Source organism: Bombina bombina, chromosome 7 (assembly GCF_027579735.1).
Source record: "Bombina bombina isolate aBomBom1 chromosome 7, aBomBom1.pri, whole genome shotgun sequence".
NCBI lineage: Eukaryota > Metazoa > Chordata > Amphibia > Anura > Bombinatoridae > Bombina > Bombina bombina.
The window spans coordinates 367,168,477-367,189,269 of record NC_069505.1 but is presented as its reverse complement, the minus strand read 5'-3'; the positions used below and the strand labels follow the sequence as shown (position 1 = coordinate 367,189,269).

Genomic DNA, 20,793 nt, shown 5'->3' with positions numbered 1-20,793 from the left:
TGGCAAATGGGCCTGTCTGGCACACATGCTGGGAGAAAGGAAACTGCAATTCAATGGCACTAGGAGACTGAAGATTCACAGTCAAAACAGTTATGATTAACAGAAATTCCAATCCTGTTACAATAAATATGATTGGTGGCACTAATTGGCTAGTTGGGACTGGCACACAGGCAGGCAGGCAGGAGGAAAATGCAATTCAAGGAGGGCACTAGTAGACTGCAGATTGACAGTCAAAACAGTGATGATTGACAAATTTTGCAATACTGTTAAAATAAATATGATTGCTGGCACTAATTGGATAGTTGGGCCTGGCACACAGGCTGGCAGGAAGTGGAAAAGTGCAATTCAATGGCACGAGCAAACTGAGGATTAAGATCAACAATCAAATTTTTTTTAATTTTAATTAGTAACTATACTGTGACAACAATTATGATTGGTGTAAATAGTTGGCAAGACGGCCTGGCACAAAAGGCTGGCAGGCAGGAGGTAGATGCAATTCAAAGACACTAGGAGACTGATTACTGACAGTCAAAACAGTGATGATTAACAATTTTTGCAATACTGTTAAAATAAATATGATTGCTGGCAATAATTGGCTAGGTGGGCCTAGCACACAGCAGGCTTCAAGGCAGGAGGAAAGTGCAATTCAATGGCACCAGCAAACTGAGGATTCACAACAACTATTACCAAAAATTTTAATTTTTAATTATTAAGAATACTGTCACAACAAATATGATTGGTGTAAATATTTTTCGAGTAGGCCTGGCACACAGGCTTAGAAGGCAGTAGAAAAGTGCAATTCTAGGGCACGAGCAAACTGAGGATAAAGATCATCAACAATCAAGAATTTTTTAATTTTAATTAGTAACTATACTGTGACAAAAAATTATGATTGGTGTAAATAGTTGGCAAGACGGCCTGGCACAAAAGGCTGGCAGGCAGGAGGTAGATGCAATTCAAGGACACTAGGAGACTGATTACTGACAGTCAAAACAGTGATGATTGACAATTTTTGCAATACTGTTAAAAGAAATATGATTGCTGGCAATAATTGGCTAGGTGGGCCTGGCTCACAGCAGGCTGCAAGGCAGGAGGAAAGTGCAATTCAATGGCACCAGCAAACTGAGGATTCACAACAACTATTACCAAAATTTTAAATTTTTAATTATTAAGAATACTGTCACAACAAATATGATTGGTGTAAATATTTTTCAAGTAGGCCTGGCACACAGGCTTGGAAGGCAGTAGAAAAAATTCTAGGGCACGAGCAAACTGAGGATTAAGATCAACAATCAAATTTTTTTTTTTTTTTGTCTGTGACAACAATTATGATTGGTGTAAATAGTTGGCTAGACGGCCTGGCACAAAAGGCTGGCAGTGACAGGCAGGAGGTAAATGCAATTCAATGGCACTAGGAGACTGAATATTTTCAGTCCAAAAAATTATGATTTTTATTTTTTTATATACTGTTACAAGAATTATGATTGGTGCCACTAATTGGCTAGTTGGGCCTGGCACACAGGCTGGCAGATATGAGTCGTGGATGGTAGGTAGGGCAGCAATTTAACACAGTATGCTGTGTAAGTGACAAAAACACAGGCCTGATAGAAAATTAAGTTAGATTACACTAGCAAAATATTTTAAAATTTTAGATTTTAATATTACAATTATGTTAAGAAGTGCAATGCACATATGACTCTATGAGTGTTCGCACTGGCTGGCTGCTACGTAGGGCAGCAATTAACAACAGTATGCTGTGTAAGTCAGATAGACAGTTAGACACAGGCCTGATAGAAAATAAAATTAGATTACACTAGCATAATGATTTAAAGACTTTTTTTGGCAATTTAAAGAAAAAGGTTAAGCACATACATATGAGTCGTGGCTGATAGCCTTGGAAGGGCAGCTATTAAAAACAGTAGGCTCTGTAAGTCAGATACACACACGCCTGATAGAAAATACTATTAGATAACACTAGAAAAATGATTTAAATTATTTTTTTTGGGGGGGGGGAATTAAAAAAAGGTTAAACACATATGAGTCGTGGCTCATAGACTAGGGAGGGCAGCAAGTAAATACAGTAGGCTCTGTATGTCAGCAAAACACACAGGCCGGATAGAAAATTATATTAGATTACACTTTTAAACAAATTTAAACTTTTTTTTTTTATATTAAAATTAAGGTGAAGAAGAATAGATATGAGTGCTGTGTGGCTGCCTGGCACAGACCAATTAACCAAAAGACTGAAAAAAAATAAGGTATATTAATGCTGAGTGAGCCTGAAAGACACAGGCCTGATAGTAAATTTAATTAGATTACACTAGCAAAATATTTTTTTTTAATTTTTATTTAAAATAATGTTATAAACGGATATTAACACTGGTGGCTGCTGGCTGGCACAGAGCAATGAACCAGAGTATATGCTGTGTGACACTGGCCTGATAGAAAACAAAAAAAAATTACACTAGCAAAATAATTAAATTTTTTGGTTAGTTAAATTTAAACTAAAGTTGTTAGGGAGATATCAGTGGTGGCAGTAATCACAGCATATGCTGTGAGCCTAAAACAAACAGCCTGAAAGACAGGCAAATGCTAATAAAAAAAAAAAAAAAAGAACGGCACAAAATAAAGCCCTCTCATTAAGAAAGCAAGGTCGTTATGAGTCTAAAATGGCGGATTCCGAGTAGCTGGGAGGGTCTGTGAGGGAGTGTCTGATGTTGATTGGCTCTAATGTGTCAGGCGGCTGTGACATAAAGGGTCAAAGTTTCCTCAATGATGACACATAGGGGCGGATCGCCATGTGTTCGCCCACAAACGCGGACGAGAACAAGCTATGTTCGCTGGGAACCATTAGCGGGCGAACAGTTCGGGACATCACTACCTGTAACCCACAATAGAGGCAGAGGCCCTCTCCGCTGTGGAGAGACGCGTAAATCCCAACTCCATCGGCTCAGCAGTACACCTATACACAGTGCCCCTTTATAACCTGCCAACTCCAGGTTTAGTTACCAGATGCACCTAATTCTAGTGTCAATTACTGACCTGCTAACTCCAATTGTTGTGTGCCAGCTGTACCTATATGCAGTGCGTTTGTGACCTGCTTACTTTGGGTTCAGTATTCAAGGTTTACCTCTACCCATTTGTGAACTACTAACTTCAGGCCTAGTTTTCCAGCTGCTCTTATACCCAGGGCCCTTATGTGACCTACTTTATCTCCTATAAACAATATGTTTTTGACCTTCTGATTATTCTATAATATTTTTTTAATTTTTAAACATTTTATTGAATTGTTGATTCTATAATTAATGCAGGTTGATTATAAAAAAACAACATCAGGGGCTTTTGTTTAGCTAATCACAAGGCAAGTTTTTTTCCAATAATATGGAGGGTAAAATAGAAGATACATGTATTTCTCGTATATTTACAAATGACAATTGCATTTAAATAATTAGACAATGTACTGACTCCTAATTTCTCCAGAATTCACTCTCTGCAGTAGAGTAACACCCAGCTGTTGTAATTTCAAATGTGCTACTTGATTCATTTATAGCATCTACTGATTGTGCTTTTATTGATACAATGTCACTTTTCTTGAAATAACATGATTTAGTAGAATGCATTGTGTTGTATAATGTGAAATTCAGGTTATTATTTGAGATATACAGATAACAAGGCTGTTCATAATAAGACAAGTCTGGGGCTCCTGGCATTTCAGCACACCCTGCGGCAGATAATACCGTTCTGTTTGCATTGTGCAGGCATTAGTCTGTAACATAAGGTGCACAGTTTCTGCTTGTGTGAGAGAGACACAGATATGACACATATAGTCTAATAAAATCTAGATTAAGTGAAGCTGTGGAAACACAAAATCTGTGCCATTTTGTAAACTAGGAGACATATGCGCCTACATGCAAGTAACCAATCAGAGAACACATCTGTAAACAGTATAGCCAATCACATCGCCACGTGGCTTCTATTTAAACACAAGAAAGAGCGCAATTGGTATATTCTAGTGACAAAATGGCAGAGACCGCGCTAGTTGCACCTCCCGCTGAAAGCGCCGCTCCTGCCAAGAAGCAGCCGAAAAAGAAGGCAGCTGTATCAGGTGGAGCCAAGAAAAGCCGTCCTGCAAAGTCCGGTCCTAGCGTGTCCGATCTGATTTTTAAAGCGGTGTCCGCTTCTAAAGAGCGCAGCGGGGTCTCCCTGGCAGCTCTCAAGAAGGCTCTGGCTGCGGAAGGCTACGATGTGGAGAAGAACAACAGCCGCCTCAAGGTGGCTCTCAAAGCCTTGGTGAGTAAGGAGCGGCTCGTTCAGCTTAAAGGCAGCGGGGCCTCTGGCTCGTTCAAGGTGAACAAGAAGCAGCTGCAGAGCCAGGAGAAATCGGACAAGAAAAAGGCGCTGCCGGCAGCAAAGGCCAAATCCAATAAAGCAGCAAAGCCAAATTGGAAAGCGGCCAAGTCCCCCAAGAAGCCCAAAAAGGCTCCATCTGCTGCAAAGAAAAGTCCCAAAAAGGCCAAGAAACCCACAGGCGCCAAGGTTGCCCCTGCAAAAAGCCCGAAGAAGCCTAAAGCCGCCAAGCCCAAGAAGGTAGCAAAGAGCACGGCTAAGAAAGTAACCAAGAGCCCAGCTAAAAAGGCCGCTAAACCCAAAGCCAAGAAGGCGGCTGCTAAAAAGTGATCGCTCCTTGCTCAATCCTCACACCCAAAGGCTCTTTTAAGAGCCACTAACACTTTCCAAAAGAGCTGTGACATTGTGCACGTTTAACTCAGTTTTGTTTTTTTTATTATGTAGCTGATGATTCACATCAATCTGTTCTGCAGGGCACTGAAGAATAAGTTAAAATGAGTAATAAACCTACAGTAAATGGATTACAAATACATGTCGTCAATTAATTGCAGCTGTGTGAGGATCTGATTATGAAATAGGGAAGTGCTCCGTTTATTAGCACATTGTGCAGAATGACCAGTGTATATGTTAAACCCCAATCACAGCTGACACCGAGGCCTTGGCGCAGGTTTTGAATACAGAGATCGTCCTATGTGTAACATTTAGTTAATTATGGAAATTATTCACAAATACAATGTATAACCTATAAATAAAAGTTACATTGTTTCCATTCAGTTTATTATGCTGTATAACAGGTAACAATTTGGTTAACTGAGGGTACAATTAATGTGTTTCTTCCTCCTTATAATGTACTAATGTAATTTCCTAGTGTAGACTTTAATATAGATAAACCCTGTGTATAAAGAGGTATATCAAATTCTTGACACTCATTTAAGTTTAGAGAGACATTTGCACATGTACTGCGCTTGTTCTGAATCTTCTAGAGCTGATGCTATATATATGTATCACTAGTGCACCTTGAAGATGGAAAAGGGTTTCACTGTAATCTATTGTTCTTTGCCTGTTATCACTCGACAGATCTGCAACATTATAAAATCAATAGTAAAGTTGTTGCATTTTTGTTTAATATATAATCAAATTACAGAAAAGCTTGATCATTACTCCCATGTGTTTGAGGTGCCTCCTGCTACAGTATTATATTGCATTGTGCGCATGAGCAAAGTAGCTGCTGTAAGTATAGACAAAAACTCATGTAAGGGGGTACCAACCTGTAAACCTAAAAATATATGGTATGCGTGGTGAACTATATTGTGAAGGGATCATGATTAGTGTAGTTTAAAAACTAGATTTGTCAATAAAAAGGTATTGTTTGTAAAACTACCATGGCACCTAGGTAATATAAAGCTGAAGTCATTATCTGTGAGAATCGTAAGATTGTATGTGCAGTCTAAAATACAGCAAGTGAATCTCCTTACTAACCATTGAGGTTGTGCGAACTATATACATTGAAGTAGAAAAAAAATGGGCCACCCGGTGGGAGAGATTTAAAAGAAACATAGCAAGTGCAGCTCGTTGAAGAGACAATTTGGTGGCTCTTAAAAGAGCCTTTGGGTGAGTGGATATTAGGGTTTGCGGTGGGTCTAAGCTCTCTCCCCGCGGATCCTGCGGGCCAGCTGGATGTCCTTGGGCATGATGGTGACTCTCTTGGCGTGGATAGCACACAAGTTGGTGTCTTCGAAGAGCCCCACTAGATAAGCCTCGCTGGCCTCCTGCAGCGCCATGACCGCAGAGCTCTGGAAGCGCAGATCGGTCTTGAAGTCCTGGGCGATCTCACGGACCAGGCGCTGGAAGGGCAGCTTGCGGATGAGGAGCTCGGTGGATTTCTGATAGCGTCGGATCTCCCTGAGAGCCACAGTCCCGGGACGGTAGCGATGAGGCTTCTTGACTCCGCCGGTGGCTGGGGCGCTCTTCCTGGCAGCCTTGGTGGCAAGCTGCTTGCGGGGAGCCTTCCCTCCGGTAGATTTGCGGGCGGTCTGCTTTGTGCGGGCCATAGTGACTACTGATTCCTCTCTAATAGCCTGTTACTATACAATGTACTGACTAGGAGCCAGAGAGAGGCTTTATATATAACGTTCAGAACGCCCTGATTGGCTGAAGTTTTTCCTCCCTTCCTAACGATTGGCTATTGCGACCGTTTGGCTATATTTTAAAAAGTCCGCCCTTTCAACTAATAAAGATTGATTGATCAACGTAGTATTTATACGAAGCCTGATATTTAACGATAGAACTATAAATATTCTCTTAAAACCCACAGAGCACATCTGTTCCCCCTCAGCTGCCAGTTATGTGCCACAAGCTCCGAGCGTTATATCATTTAGCAGAACAACAATATATCAGGCTGCGGTGAGGATGATACGTTTAATGTTACCTTTAAAAAAAAAGAGAAAACAACAAAAGCGCTCTTGACTGTCTGTGAAATATAATATCATCAGCACCATATGACCGATGATATACCCCTGGGATCAGCTGCATCAGGGCTATGCACAGTTTCTGCATTTATCTAATTGAAGAACATTATGAGAGTTTGTGTATGGAAAGTTGCAGCATAATAAGTGATTTTTGGGTGATACATCATCAGATGTTTCATGTTAAGTAAATAAAATACAGTTTGTTGGCAATCAGACGATACAGATTAGAAGAGCAGCATTAAACTGTTTCAGTCTTGTTTATTACTAGGGATGTACAATTTGTAAGTAATATAATCCATACTAACTATACAGTGATAACTTATTTAAAAAATAAACACTTGTGCTTTATACTAAAACTCTCCCAGGCTGATGCTGGTAAAGGCTCAGAGAACCGTGATTGGCTGTAGTTCTCTCTCTTCTACTCACTGATTGGCTCCTCTGACCGTTAAGATTTCATTTAAAAATCCCGCCTGTTCCACAAACCTTTGTTAGTTACATTTCTATTCGGAACTTAATACATAATAACTTTAATTAGCGTTATACAAATGCGTAGCAGATCTTTACTGATCAAAACGTGAGAATCTGAAAAAGCCGCTAACGGGGGTAGCGATGTGTGCACGTATGGTATTATAGTCAGTGGAACATGTCTGTATATAAAGTATGAGAATCAATAATTCAGTCTTTCTATAACAAATGCAGTATTAGTGTCACTGATTTCAGGGCCCGTTACAGAGTATTTAAAGTGATGGTAAACTCTCCCCTTTTTAAAATCAGATCTGGAATGTAAGCTCTATTTTAGATGGAGTTTTATTCATTAGCTGTAATGAAGATGCGCTAGAACTTAAATTAATATAGATATGAAATTCAAATACCCCACGTTACACCACCCACTTCAAAAGTCAATTTTCCTGTCAGCTAAATGATTGAATTACTCTCCAATCAATGCTCTAGCTACAACAAAAGTGCCAGATGGGGAGAGCGCAGATTGGACAACAATTCAATCTGTGAGCTCACAGAAAATGTTACTTTTGAAGTGGGCGGAGGAGCATGCAGTATTTGAATTTCATATCTATATTAAAAAGCATGTTATACTGCATCTTCATTACAGCCAATGAATTAAACTCCATCTAAAATAGCGCTTACATTCCAGATCTGATTTTAAAAAGGGGAGAGTTTACCATCACTTTAAGTTTGATTGCCGCCATAAAGCTTCCTTTGCCTACTTGATAAGAAGCCATATGTATATAATGCCATTAACATCTAGAGATTATATCATATAGTACAAACGATGAAATGTATAGACATTTGTTACTTTGGAAAAGTGCAACAATGATTCAGTCTGAGGTATATTGTTTTGATTCACTATATCGTTTTCTCTACAAAACAACAGTAGGACGTGGGTTGTAATATCTACATACCCTGGTAGATTTGTATAACCATATTCCATTAAAGACGGTATATTCTTACGGTGCACATTTTTCATTGAATGTATTGCTAGTCGGGAAACGATCATACAATTTAACTCACAATTAATAGTGCGACCAAAGCACTGCAATATAAAAGCTTCTCACACCAATGTTAATATGGATTTATATGTAATGAACATCGGGTATTCATTTTATTATAGACTGTGGCGTTTACACAAATGCAAAAGAAAATATTTCTGTTTACTTTTTAGTTTGAAAAGTAAATGGTATAAAATAGATAAATGCAGCTGCTTTATGAAGGGTTGGTGGCTCTGAAAAGGGCCTTTGGGTTGTGATCGAGATTACAGTTCGGGTTATGTGCTCACTTGGCCTTGGCCGGTTTGCTGCTCTCAGTTTTCTTGGGCAGGAGCACAGCCTGGATGTTGGGCAGAACACCGCCCTGAGCAATAGTGACACCACCAAGCAGCTTGTTGAGCTCCTCGTCGTTCCTCACAGCGAGCTGCAGGTGCCGGGGGATGATGCGGGTCTTCTTGTTATCCCTGGCAGCGTTACCGGCCAACTCCAGGATCTCAGCGGTGAGGTACTCTAGCACTGCAGCCAAATAGACAGGAGCACCGGCTCCCACACGCTCAGCGTAATTCCCCTTTCGGAGCAGTCTGTGCACACGGCCAACTGGAAACTGCAGACTGGCTCTAGATGAGCGAGTCTTGGCCTTAGCACGGACTTTACCACCCTGTTTGCCTCGTCCTGACATGTTTACTAATACTCTGTGGATAACACAAAATGTAACTCAATTCTCGCGCTGCAAGGTCACATATACCCTGATAGACAAAGCAGTGTTCTCTGTGATTCGTCAGTTTTGGAGAGAACCAATGAAGTTTAAAACTTGGTATACACCATTCATAAACTGCAGATTATCTCACATGACATTTTCAACTAATCCACTATGAGACTCAATAAACGCCCCTTTGGTTGATGCAAATAAATAGAGCTGTTGGATTTGCCGTCAACTATTAGTTATTTTGTTGTGAAGAGCTTATTTCCCAGCAGCAATGCCTGAACCAGCCAAGCCAGCGCCTAAGAAGGGCTCCAAGAAAGCCATGACTAAGACTCAGAAGAAGGATGGGAAGAAGCGGAAGAGGAGCAGGAAGGAAAGCTATGCCATCTACGTGTACAAGGTGCTGAAGCAAGTGCACCCGGACACTGGCATCTCCTCCAAGGCCATGGGCATCATGAACTCCTTTGTTAATGACATTTTCGAGCGAATCGCAGGGGAAGCCTCACGCCTGGCTCACTATAACAAGCGCTCCACTATCACTTCCCGGGAGATCCAGACTGCTGTCCGTCTGCTGTTGCCGGGAGAGCTGGCTAAGCACGCAGTGTCTGAGGGCACCAAGGCCGTGACCAAGTACACCAGCGCCAAGTAATCCTGATCCCATTGTTCACAATATCTTCTACAAACCCAAAGGCTCTTTTAAGAGCCATCCATATATTCACTATCAGAGCTTATACTTGTTTCTCAGTGCGTATATAAAATTTGTACGCCTCTATAAATAACTAAATATTCAATATGACACTATAAGTTTAGTTGTGGGGAAATGTTTTGTCGATATATTCTTTACTTTACATTAGTGGATATATGTATTTACACTGAATAGACTAAAATTCTAACAGCATATGTTCGTACACTTGCACTTTTCTTGCATTCATTTATAGAGAGACGGGTCTTTCACCAATTTAATCAATTTACAGATGCGCCTATAGGTTTAACTCCTTAATTTGGCCCAAAACGTTACCTATTATAACCGAGTAGGGATATTGACACAATGTTTGGAAATCAGGAACATACGTTTATTAGATTTAGTAACCGCTAAGAACAGATAATACAGAGAACACACAGGAGACCGGGCTTATTTAAACCACTAACGGTCATACAGAGAAATGGCGGCAGATATGGAAGAAAAGGAAACGCCAGCTGCACGTTGATCCTATGCAGCAGTGAGAGACTATAAGAGTCGCTGTGTGGTTTGTTAAGGTTTTGCTGCTTGTTCTGTGAAATCCATCATGTAACATAAGATGAATGTTTATTTGCTTCCATTAATTCCGAATGAATAAAATGATCACAGTTATCACAAGCTTAAAACCCTAGGCATTTTTTTACCCTCCCTTCACCTCTTATAGGCAAAGAGCCTTTGACTCACTAAAGTTCAATACTGATCTTATTAATATAATATAAACTTATACAAGTTGTTTTACTTGTCCCTTAGGAAAAAACGCCGACTATTGTTCAGGTTCAACTAAATAGGGAAATAGATTGATAACGTTATTTGAGAACATGTTTTTATAATAGAATGAAACAAAGTTCGGGCCTTTTCCCTCACACAAAGCTTATTTTAGCTAAATCATATGTTGTGATTATTACACAAGGTAATTTACTATTTCTTTCAAAAGATTTTGACAAAAAAACTATGACCAGTAGGTGGCGCTGCGGGATGAGAAATCACATTAAAGGATGCAACGGCTCACAGATTGCTTTGGATGTGTTGGGTTTTCATGAATTTCAAATTGGATATTATTTTACAGTTATTACAATGATTTTATTAGCGCATATATTAATTTGTAACAAACGAGGATTTCTAAATTAATGTACATATGTCAGTTAATTGTCCATTTAGTAAATGTTTCGAAAGCTTTGTACACATGCAGGACATTGTCAAAATCATATATAAACTAAGTATATTGTGACTCACTGGGGATTAATTGAGAAAGTAATTTCGGCTCTTGTAACCAACCAGAAGATGACACAATAAATCAGCCAATCAGAAAAGGCAAGTAAAAAAAAAAAAAACACCTTTCAGTTCCAAATCAGGTTCTCGTCAGTACCATATAAGGAGGCGCTTTGGCTTTTTCGGAATCAGTTTACTCATTGAATTTACAATGTCTGGACGCGGTAAAGGAGGCAAAGGACTAGGAAAAGGCGGAGCAAAAAGGCACCGTAAAGTGCTCCGCGATAACATCCAAGGCATTACTAAGCCGGCTATTCGGCGCTTGGCACGTAGGGGAGGTGTCAAGCGAATCTCCGGCCTTATCTACGAGGAGACTCGCGGAGTGCTCAAGGTCTTCCTGGAGAATGTCATCCGAGACGCCGTCACCTACACTGAGCATGCCAAGAGGAAGACCGTAACCGCTATGGATGTGGTGTATGCTCTGAAACGCCAGGGCCGCACTCTCTACGGCTTCGGGGGTTAAACATATTTTTTTCCCCATTCACACAACCAACCCAAAGGCTCTTTTAAGAGCCACCTACACATTCATATATGGAGCTGTGATCGTTGTCTGATTTTTTTATGATTTAGATTTTAATTTACAATATTGTTCGTTGCTACAGTTGTTTCATGAATTGCTTATTTAACTTTAGAAATGTCTGCAGAGAAACGAAGGAAAAAATGCAGTTAACAACCTAATGTAAAAGGCAATGTGACTGCTCTACATACTCGTAGTATAAACAGGTAATAAAACACTAGTTTGTACACAGCCCCATGTTACACACACACACAAAAGCTCCATTAATCTATCATCTTTAGGAAACACTAACGTATCTTAACAACTGCATTAAACTATATTTTCTAGATAATGACCTTTATATAATGGTATCACAGATTATGATTTTCAAAATGTAGGCATTAAGTGCATATTAATAGATACATTAACCAAACACTTTTTTTAAAAAAAAAATAATATATTTAGTATATGCAAAGGCTAACTCAACCACACTTGTGCTTTAACCTATACACTGTTATTTACTATAACTAGGCCTTTCTTTTTGAAATGATATTTACTAAATACTCCTTTAATTTGTTATTTAGAAAATAAAGCTCATGTATAAGTGGCTTGGGAAAGTCTATGGTTAAAACAGGGATTTTACACAATAAAATATGGCTCCCCTATAACATTTTTGGAAGTAAAAAAAATGTTAATAAGTTATCGCCTAATCTGTGAGAGAATGTAAAATAGTTTTATACCAACAACTATCCCGTAAAAGGGGTTCAACTTATTGCATTGCAAAGTATTGCTGGCCTCTGTCACACAATTGGTTTGAAGGGATATAAAACCCAACATTTTTCTTTCATGTTTTAGAGAGAACATACAATTTGAAACAACTTTACAATTAATTTCAATGATCAAATTTGTGACAGAGCATCGGCAACATACTCCTCCATAGCACAATTCTCCGCAACAGACAGGGGGTAAACCCGGCCCCGAGGAGGAATGGCTCTGGGTTGCAGGTCTATGGCACAATCATAAGACCGGTGAGGAGGCAACGTACCGGCATTCACCTTGTCAAAAACGTCTAGGAACTTTCGGTACTCCTCTGGCAATTGAGATACCGAAGAATACCAAAGAAGTGCACAAGTGGAAATACATTGCATTGCGGAGACCAAGACAAAATTTCGGACCGGCGCCAATCAAGACTGGGATTGTGCTTTTGGAGCCAGGGATAAACCACAACAACTGGAAAATGCGGAGAGTTTATCACCTGGAACTGGAAGGTTTCAAAATGGAGAGCCCCTACAGCCATGGATAACGGAGCAGTATCATGAGTAATGAGTGCGGGCTTAAGGGGCCTGCCAACAATGGCCTCAATAGCAAGCGGAACGGACTGAGGCAAAACAGGAATGCAGTGTTCTGATACAAAAGCACTGTCAATGAAATAGCCCACAGCACCGGAGTCAACAAGAGCCTGGGTGACTATGGAGGAGTCCACCCAGGAAAGGACAACCGTGACCAAAGGTTTCTCCTTTAGTGATTCCGAGGATGAGGATAAACCACCCAAGGTCTGCCCCTGACAGGACCTTAGGTGTGAGCGTTTCCTGGCCGTGTAGGACAAGACTTCAAAAGGTGGCCCCTCCCTCCTCCTAAAGGCCCTCTCCACTGCGGAGAGACGCGTAAATCCCAACTGCATCGGCTCAGCAGTATCTGGTGACTCAGGAACAGGAAACAAGGGAGGAGAGGGAGGCATGGGTGGGAACAGACACGTAGGAGACAATGGAACAGGAGGCTTCCACAAGCGCTCCTTGAAAGAGGGCCTCTCACTTAGTCTGATGTCAAATAGGATAAAAAAAGACACCAATGCCTCAAGATCCTCTTTTAAATCTCTGGCATCAACTTCGTCTTTAATCGCATCAGAGAGCCCATGAAAGAAGGCTGCAACAAGGGCTTCATTGTTCCAACCTACCTCTGTGGCAAGTGTACAGAACTCAATGGCATACTGAGCAACAGATCTTGTACCTTGCTGAATGGACATGAGTCATTTAGCAGCAGAGGAGGAGCTTTTATTAGTCTCCCACAAGGTATTAGCCCAGGCAAGAGATGCGTCAGAGAGTAACGAGAGGAGAAATCCCACCTTAGCTCTGTCAGAGGGAAACACCTGAGGTAACATCTCAAAGTAAATGCCCACCTGGTTCAAAAACCCTCTGCACTGATTAGGATTGCCTCCATATCACTGAGGTAGAGGTGCAGAACCGGACATGCTCCTGGTAGGACTAGGTGCAGCAGTGAAAACAGGAGCAGCCATAACTTGCGGGAAATTTTGGTCCAAATGCGCAGTGCGAGTCAGCAGGGTTTGCAGGGCTAGTGCAAATTGATCCAAGCGGTGATCCTGTTCATCCATCCTGGAAATCATGGCAGGTAAAGGTGGTGTGACGGATACCCCCGGCTACCCCGACTGGGTATCTCCGCCAAACGGGTCCTGCTTCCTCCCTGCCGATTGCAGCTATGTAGCTGGCACGTGACCACAGCCTGTAGCCACCCCTGATGCCTGACAGCACCAGTACTCAGGGTCCCACCCTGTAGCAGACTCCAGCTACCAGACTAGGTAGCTCTGTCAGAGTGTCCTTCCTCTGCCTATGTAGCCCAGGAAAAGTGATTTTAGCTGGAGCAAACCCAAATAACTAGACAGCCTTGCATTCAGGTTTAACAGGAACTGATTTTATTGAAAATACACACTCCTTTTATACAGTCAGCTCATCTTGATAAGACCCTGGACAATCCCACTATTTTCCGGCCATTCCCGCCCCTCTAGACAGCCTGGAACCTCCATAGGAGCCACAGTCTCACATAATCCCAATACATAGGGGTGACGGTTTCGGGTCTCGGTTCCCTGATGCCACAGTCCAAAAATCAGCATGATTCGTTACTGGGGACCGGATTTACAGTCCGTTGAAGTTATGGGGTTAGGGGTGTCCAAAACCCCCAGTTCCAAAAGGAGCTCCCCTCCGGCAATTCCCCCACCCTTTATACTCCCCAGAGGCTACTAATCCCCAAAAGAGTGGAGCTCTGGGGCACATGGTTGCTGGAGCGACCTGGGTTAAAGTTAGCGGGTGTTCTGCTGTCCTGTGGCCGACCTGGAGTTCCAGGAGCCTGACCAGCCTGAGAGGGGTTAGGCGGGTGTCCGTTGTAAGGCAGCCGACTGGGAGTTCCAGGAGCCCGTCCAGCCTAGGAGGGTTTTCCTGGTCATACACCAACTTTGCTCTGAACACAAAAACAAGCCAACACAAAGCAAACAAACAGCTTCCAGAGATGGTGGTTGCTCTGAGGAGCCCAAAACCACTGAGAAACAACAGGGGTGAGGTTGTAGGGGGGTGCGGGGTAGCCTTAGCTGTCTGATATCCATGACATCTCCCCCCTCCAGTTCGTCAGACCCGGCTAGACCCTTAACGGTTCGGCCTGGGGCTGTCCGACAGTGGCCCTCCACTTCTCGGTTACTGAGAGAGGTTATCCCATCTCTCCTGAGCTTGGGGCATCCTGGGGGATTTCTGCTGGCGTTTATACCCTGCGCCATGGGTGCAGGGATAGTCACAAAATGCAAAGTCCCAAACAAGTTTGCTAAGGCCGGCTCCCAAACAATTGCTGTTCCACAAGTTACAGTGTCCTTAAGTTCCATGGCCAAACTGTTTCCCTCTGTGACAATCTGTTGAGTACCGGCTGACCCACCCACAAACAAAGCCAGTACCGGTTTCACAGCTGTATACCCACCCCAGACTGTTGGTGGAAGTGGCTCCTTGGTGGGGCAGGCAAAACTCAGATGCCCAGACTTGTGGCACCAACTGCATGAGCGGGTACCCCCCTCACCTGCCCCCCTGTGTGATATACTCCAGGACAAGAAAATTGTATAGACACTGACACGCTACTGAGGGAAGAGACCGTCTGTCTCCTCTCCTGAGACGGAGATCTACTGCTGGGGAGGAAGGTCTGCTACCTCCGCTCCATGGGAAACTGTGCTGCCGCTGGGGAGAGAGACTGACTGTCTCCCCTCCCAGAAAGGGATTCGGCCACTGGGGAGAGATATCGATACCCGTCGCTCCCTGCAAGGGCTTCTTTGTAAGGAGAGGGAGGACGACTACCTCTGCTTCCAGGGGATGGCTCTGCCGCTGGGGAGAGAGACCGACTGTCTCCTCTCCCGGCACCTGGCTCTGCTGCTGGGGAGAGATACCGACTGTCTCCTCTCCCGGCTCCCGGCTCTGCCGCTGGGGAGAGAGACCGACTGTCTCCTCTCCCAGGAAGGGGCTCTGTTTACGGGGAGGGAGGAAGACTACCTCCGCTCCCAGGGGATGGCTCTGCCGCTGGGGAGAGAGACCGTCTGTCTTCTCTCCCGGCTCCTGGCTGTGCCGCTGGGGAGGGAGACCGACTGTCTCCTCTCCCAGGAAGGGGTTCGGCCACTGGGGAGAGATATCGATACCCGTCTCTCCCTGCAAGGGCTTCTCTGTAAGGGGAGGGGGGATGACTACCTTCACTCCCAGGGGATGGCTCTGCCGCTGGGGAGAGAGACCGACTGTCTCCTCTCCCGGCTCCTGGCTCTGCTGCTGGGGAGAGAGACCGACTGTCTCCTCTCCCAGGAAGGGGTTCTGTTTATGGGGAGGGAGGACGACTACCTCCGCTCCCAGGGGATGGCTCTGCCGCTGGGGAGAGAGACCGACTGTCTGCTCTCCCAGTAAGGGATTCTGCTGCTGGGGAGAGTTATCGACATCCATCTCTCCCTTCTCCAAGTCTATAATCTCAGAGCCAGACGGCTGATCAGGATCCAGGAGCCCTGGTTCCCTTTCTCTTTGCTGCCACTCCTCCACAGTCAAGCTCCATGAATCCCAGAGGGCTGCACCCCAGATCTGTATGCCCCTGGCACGCTGCTTAGCGAGATCCATCAGCCTCTTGTATTCCTTGACCAGTGCCTCTTCCTGGTCAATTATAAAATCCAGATCGTCCAGCAGCCAGGTCTCCTCCAAGAGATACAGCAGTTCCTCTTGGAGCCCAGAGATATCCTCTAGACCCTGGTCTGTTTCGCTCCCAAACTGTGGGTCCTCTGTCCTTTTTGTAAACAACAATACAGGGCCGCCGAAGCCAAAGCCCTCTGTGTGGGATCCTTCCTCCAGCCATGGCTGCGCTTGCATAGCGAGCCATTGGAGGGCTCGATAGCCGTCCTCCATCCACATCTCTTGCTGGATCAGTCTATGTAGAACAGCAAGTCATTCCTTCTTTGGCTGTTCTCCCAGAAAAGGCAGTCTCACGGTCTACCATACCCGGAATCTCGTGTCATTTGTGGGGAGGATCTTTCCATTTTCCTGCTAATGTTGCAGAGCCTCCCACCAAAGGTCTCGGAGGGCAAGGTTCCTCCATGTCAGAACATCCTGTTCCAAACAAGGATCCTTTGTTCCAGTCAGCATCTTTTGTACTCTCCCTAGGCACTCTGCCTCCATATTTACTGGCTACTGTGGTACGTCTCCTCTGTCAGCAGGAACTTTGCAAAAGAAGCAGATCCCACCGCTGCCAGCCAATGTGACGGATACAACCGGCTACCCTGACTAGGTATCTCCGGCAAACGGGTCCTGCTTCCTCCCTGCCGATTGCAGCTATGTAGCTGGCAAGTGACCACAGCCTGTAGCCACCCCTGATGCCTGACAGCACCAGAACTCAGGGTCCCACCCTGTGGCAGACTCCAGCTACCAGACTAGCTAGCTCTGTCAGAGTGTCCTTCCTCTGCCTGGAACAGGCTGCTATCTAGCCCAGGAAAAGTTATTTTAGCTGGAGCAAACCCAAATAACTAGACAGCCTAGCATTCAGGTTTAACAGGAACTGATTTTATTGAAAACACACACTCCTTTTAAACAGTCAGCTCATCTTGATAAGATCCTGGACAATCCCACTATTTTCCCACCATTCCCACCCCTCTAGACAGCCCGGCACCTCCATAGGAGCCACAGTCTCACATAATCCCAATACATAGGGGTGGCGGTTTCGGGTGATCCCGGTGGAGCGGCAGCACATCCAGGGTTTCATTTTAAAGCTCTCGGTCCCCAGATGGCCTAATTCAAAAATCAGCTTGATTCATTACTGGGGACCGGAGTTACAGTCCATTGAAATTATGGGGTTAGGGGTGTCCAAAACCCCCCGTTCCAAAAGGAGCTCCCCTCCGGCAATTCCCCCACCCCTTGTACTCCACAGGGGCTACTAATCCCCAAAAGAGCGGAGCTCTGGGGCACATGGTTGCTGGAGCGACCTGGGTTAACGTTAGCGGGTGTTCTGCTGTCCTGTGGCCGACCTGGAGTTCCAGGAGCCTGGCCAGCCTGAGAGGGGTTAGGCAGGTGTCCGTTGTAAGGCAGACGACCAGGAGTTCCAGGAGCAAAGCCAGCCTAGGAGGGTTTTCCTGGTCATACACCAACTTTGCTCTGAACACAAAAACAAGCCAACACAAAGCAAACAAACAGCTTCCAGAGATTCCCAATAAATAGGGGTGGCTTACCAATACATAGGGGTGGCGGTTTCGGGTGATCCCGGTGGAGCGGCAGCACTTCCAGGGTGTCATTTTAAAGCTCTCATTCCCCAGATGGCCCAGTCCAAAAATCAGCATGATTCGTTACTGGGGACCGGAGTTACAGTCCATTGAAATTATGGGGTTAGGGGTGTCCAAAACCCCCAGTTCCAAAAGGAGCTCCCCTCCGGCAATTCCCCCACCCCTTGTACTCCCCAGGGGATACTAATCCCCAAAAGAGCGGAGCTCTGGGGCACATGGTTGCTGGAGCGACCTGGGTTAAAGTTAGCGGGTGTTCTGCTGTCCTGTGGCCGACCTGGAGTTCCAGGAGCCTGGCCAGCCTGAGAGGGGTTAGGCGGGTGTCCGTTGTAAGGCAGATGACCAGGAGTTCCAGGAGCCCGGCCAGCCTAGGAGGGTTTTCCTCGTCATACACCAACTTTGCTCTGAACACAAAAACAAGCCAACACAAAGCAAACAAACAGCTTCCAGAGATGGTGGTTGCTCTGAGGAGCCCAAAATCACTGAGAAACAACAGGGGTGAGGTTGTAGGGGGGTGTGGGGTAGCCTTAGCCGTCTGATATCTGTGACAGGTGGATTATCAGCACCATCAGGATTCATGGCCTTTGCGTAATGTCAGGGTGCCAGGAATCAGACTGAGACGAGAAGTGCAAAAATAATCACACCTTTATTATTAGCAAAAAATAATAAAAAGTCCACAAGTCAAATAACAAGCCAGGAATAAAAAAACAGAGCTGGTAGTCAGACGAGCCGAGTCAGGAGCCAAAGCGAGTAGTCAGACGAGCCGGAATCAGGAACAAGGAAAACAGCAGAGTCAGGAACAAGCCAGGAATCAGGAACCAGGAGGGACGTCAGATAGCCAGGTAATATACAGTAGCTCCCACAAACAGGTCTGAGACAACGCAAAGGCAAAGCATAATGAATAGAGGCCCTATAAAAAAATAAGTGATGACATCACAATTCTGAGAGTGCATCCTGTCTCACATGGATGATGCACACCAGTCTGGCCATAAAAGGAAGTGAAGGAAATGAGCATCATCCCCCACAATGCACCATAGTCTGCAAGAGATGTTAGTAAAATGTCTGCCATCAGCACATGGCAAAATAAACAGGTAAGATCCTTGACATATACCCAAGATTGTACTTACTAATTTCTTAATACCAGAGGAAGAAGCACAGTAAATGCTCTTTGCATCAGTCTAATATCAGTGTGTGAGTACCATATCAGGTTGTAATGCAGAACAGTTATTGTTCTAATCCCCCCCCTCTAGAATTAGTGAGTGAATATATGCGCTCAGCAGGTCATAAATGGTCATTGGAGGTGAATACAACTAATAAACATTATCTGGGGTCAGATGTTCGAAAGTAACATGCATTTGGAGTGGGTAAAGCTGCCACACTGGACCTAGGTTCTACATGTCACACAGGTGCAATGTGTGAGGGTGCTGCTTGTATACTGTTAGGTTGACATGGCACACAGTGACACTAGGCGTGGTATTGCTTATACACTGAGCCTGTGTTGAGTAGGACATTTACCAGCAGCAACCATACCAGTTGCAAACTGGTTCTAGAATGAGCCGGCCACACATGCATTGTGTGTGGGTTTAACCTGCACACTGGATCTGAGTTGACCAGGTATACAGGGATACTAGATGTGTCTGCATTTGACATAGTGGGCCTGGGATCATCATTTTAGAAAAGGACACTAGATGTGGCCAACGTTAGAATTGGGTGTGGATAAAGCTTGTTCCTAGGGCCAGGGTTAGTTAGATCACACATTATCTGATAGTAACTGCAAATGGGATAGTAGACCTGGGTAATGACAACCTACCCCACCAGGGAAACTATCTCCCTCTCCCTGCCAATTTGCCCATGTTCATCTTTATTCCTCTAGAGCAGCATTCTTTAAACTACAAGTCAGGATCCATTACTGAGTCACAACATGATGTTTACTGGGTCTTGTCTTCTGTGTCTGTTGTGGGAAAATGTGTGTGTTGTGTTTCTGTGTATGAGAGTGTGGTGTGTGTTATTGTATGTGTGTGATGTGTATGTTTTATAAGAGTGTGTGTGGTGTGAATAAGAACGTGTGGTGAGTGTGTGTGTTGTATAATAGTATGTTTGGTTTGTGTTATATGAGAGTGTGTGTAGGTGTGTGTTCGGGTATGTGTGTGGTGTGAATACTGTGACGGATACCTCTTCTACCCCGAGTGAGTAGCTCCGCCAAATGGGTACTTCTTCCTCCCTGGTTACTCCAGCTATGTAGCCCAAGAAAATGATTCTAGCAGGGGCCCACCTAAATGACTAGACAGACTAGCATTCAGGTTAAATAAGACTGACTTTATTGGGACAAACACACATCGTTTATACATACAGCTCATCTTGATAAAATAGGAGATAATTCCACAGTTTTCCTGACATTCCCGCCCCTCATAGCACCCATGTTCCTCCAGATTCCCAGTACCTAGGTGTGGCGGTTTTCGGGGTGATCCCAGGGGATTGGCGGCACTTCCAGTGTATTATTTTAAAGCTCTCGGTCCCCAAAATCTACAGTACAAAAATTGACGTGATCCGTGGCTGGGGACCGGAGTTATGCTGGTTTAAACGTCCACCTGGAAGTCCAGGGAGAATAGGGGTTATAGGGGGAACTGGAACCCCCAGTTAACAAGGGAGCTCCCTTCCGGCAATCACCCCACCTCTGGGCCACCATGAGAGGAAGCAAACCCCAGAAGAG

The 20,793-nt window shown here is 44.3% G+C and overlaps 4 protein-coding genes across 4 annotated transcripts; 3 read left to right on the top strand and 1 right to left on the bottom strand.

Moving 5' to 3' along the window:
• The first annotated feature begins 4,020 nt into the window (after positions 1-4,020).
• On the top strand, positions 4,021-4,682 carry LOC128666445 (histone H1C-like). Its single transcript, XM_053721053.1, has one exon. It carries the CDS (start codon positions 4,021-4,023, stop codon positions 4,675-4,677), a length of 657 nt encoding a protein of 218 aa, XP_053577028.1. The 3' UTR covers positions 4,678-4,682.
• A 3,921-nt stretch (positions 4,683-8,603) lies between these two features.
• On the bottom strand, positions 8,604-8,996 carry LOC128666447 (histone H2A type 1-like). Its single transcript, XM_053721055.1, has one exon. The coding sequence runs from the start codon at positions 8,994-8,996 to the stop codon at positions 8,604-8,606; it is 393 nt and encodes a 130-aa protein (XP_053577030.1).
• Positions 8,997-9,294: 298 nt separating this feature from the next.
• On the top strand, positions 9,295-9,669 carry LOC128666451 (histone H2B type 1-J-like). The gene has a single exon (XM_053721059.1). It carries the CDS (start codon positions 9,295-9,297, stop codon positions 9,667-9,669), a length of 375 nt encoding a protein of 124 aa, XP_053577034.1.
• A 1,438-nt stretch (positions 9,670-11,107) lies between these two features.
• On the top strand, positions 11,108-11,525 carry LOC128666453 (histone H4). The gene has a single exon (XM_053721061.1). It carries the CDS (start codon positions 11,180-11,182, stop codon positions 11,489-11,491), a length of 312 nt encoding a protein of 103 aa, XP_053577036.1. The 5' UTR covers positions 11,108-11,179; the 3' UTR covers positions 11,492-11,525.
• Positions 11,526-20,793: the final 9,268 nt, after the last annotated feature.

Coding starts and splice junctions, on each gene's coding strand:
- LOC128666447 (XM_053721055.1), bottom strand. CDS start 8,996: ATGTCAGGACGAGGCAAACAGGGTGGTAAAGTCCGTGCTAAGGCCAAG.
- LOC128666445 (XM_053721053.1), top strand. CDS start 4,021: ATGGCAGAGACCGCGCTAGTTGCACCTCCCGCTGAAAGCGCCGCTCCT.
- LOC128666451 (XM_053721059.1), top strand. CDS start 9,295: ATGCCTGAACCAGCCAAGCCAGCGCCTAAGAAGGGCTCCAAGAAAGCC.
- LOC128666453 (XM_053721061.1), top strand. CDS start 11,180: ATGTCTGGACGCGGTAAAGGAGGCAAAGGACTAGGAAAAGGCGGAGCA.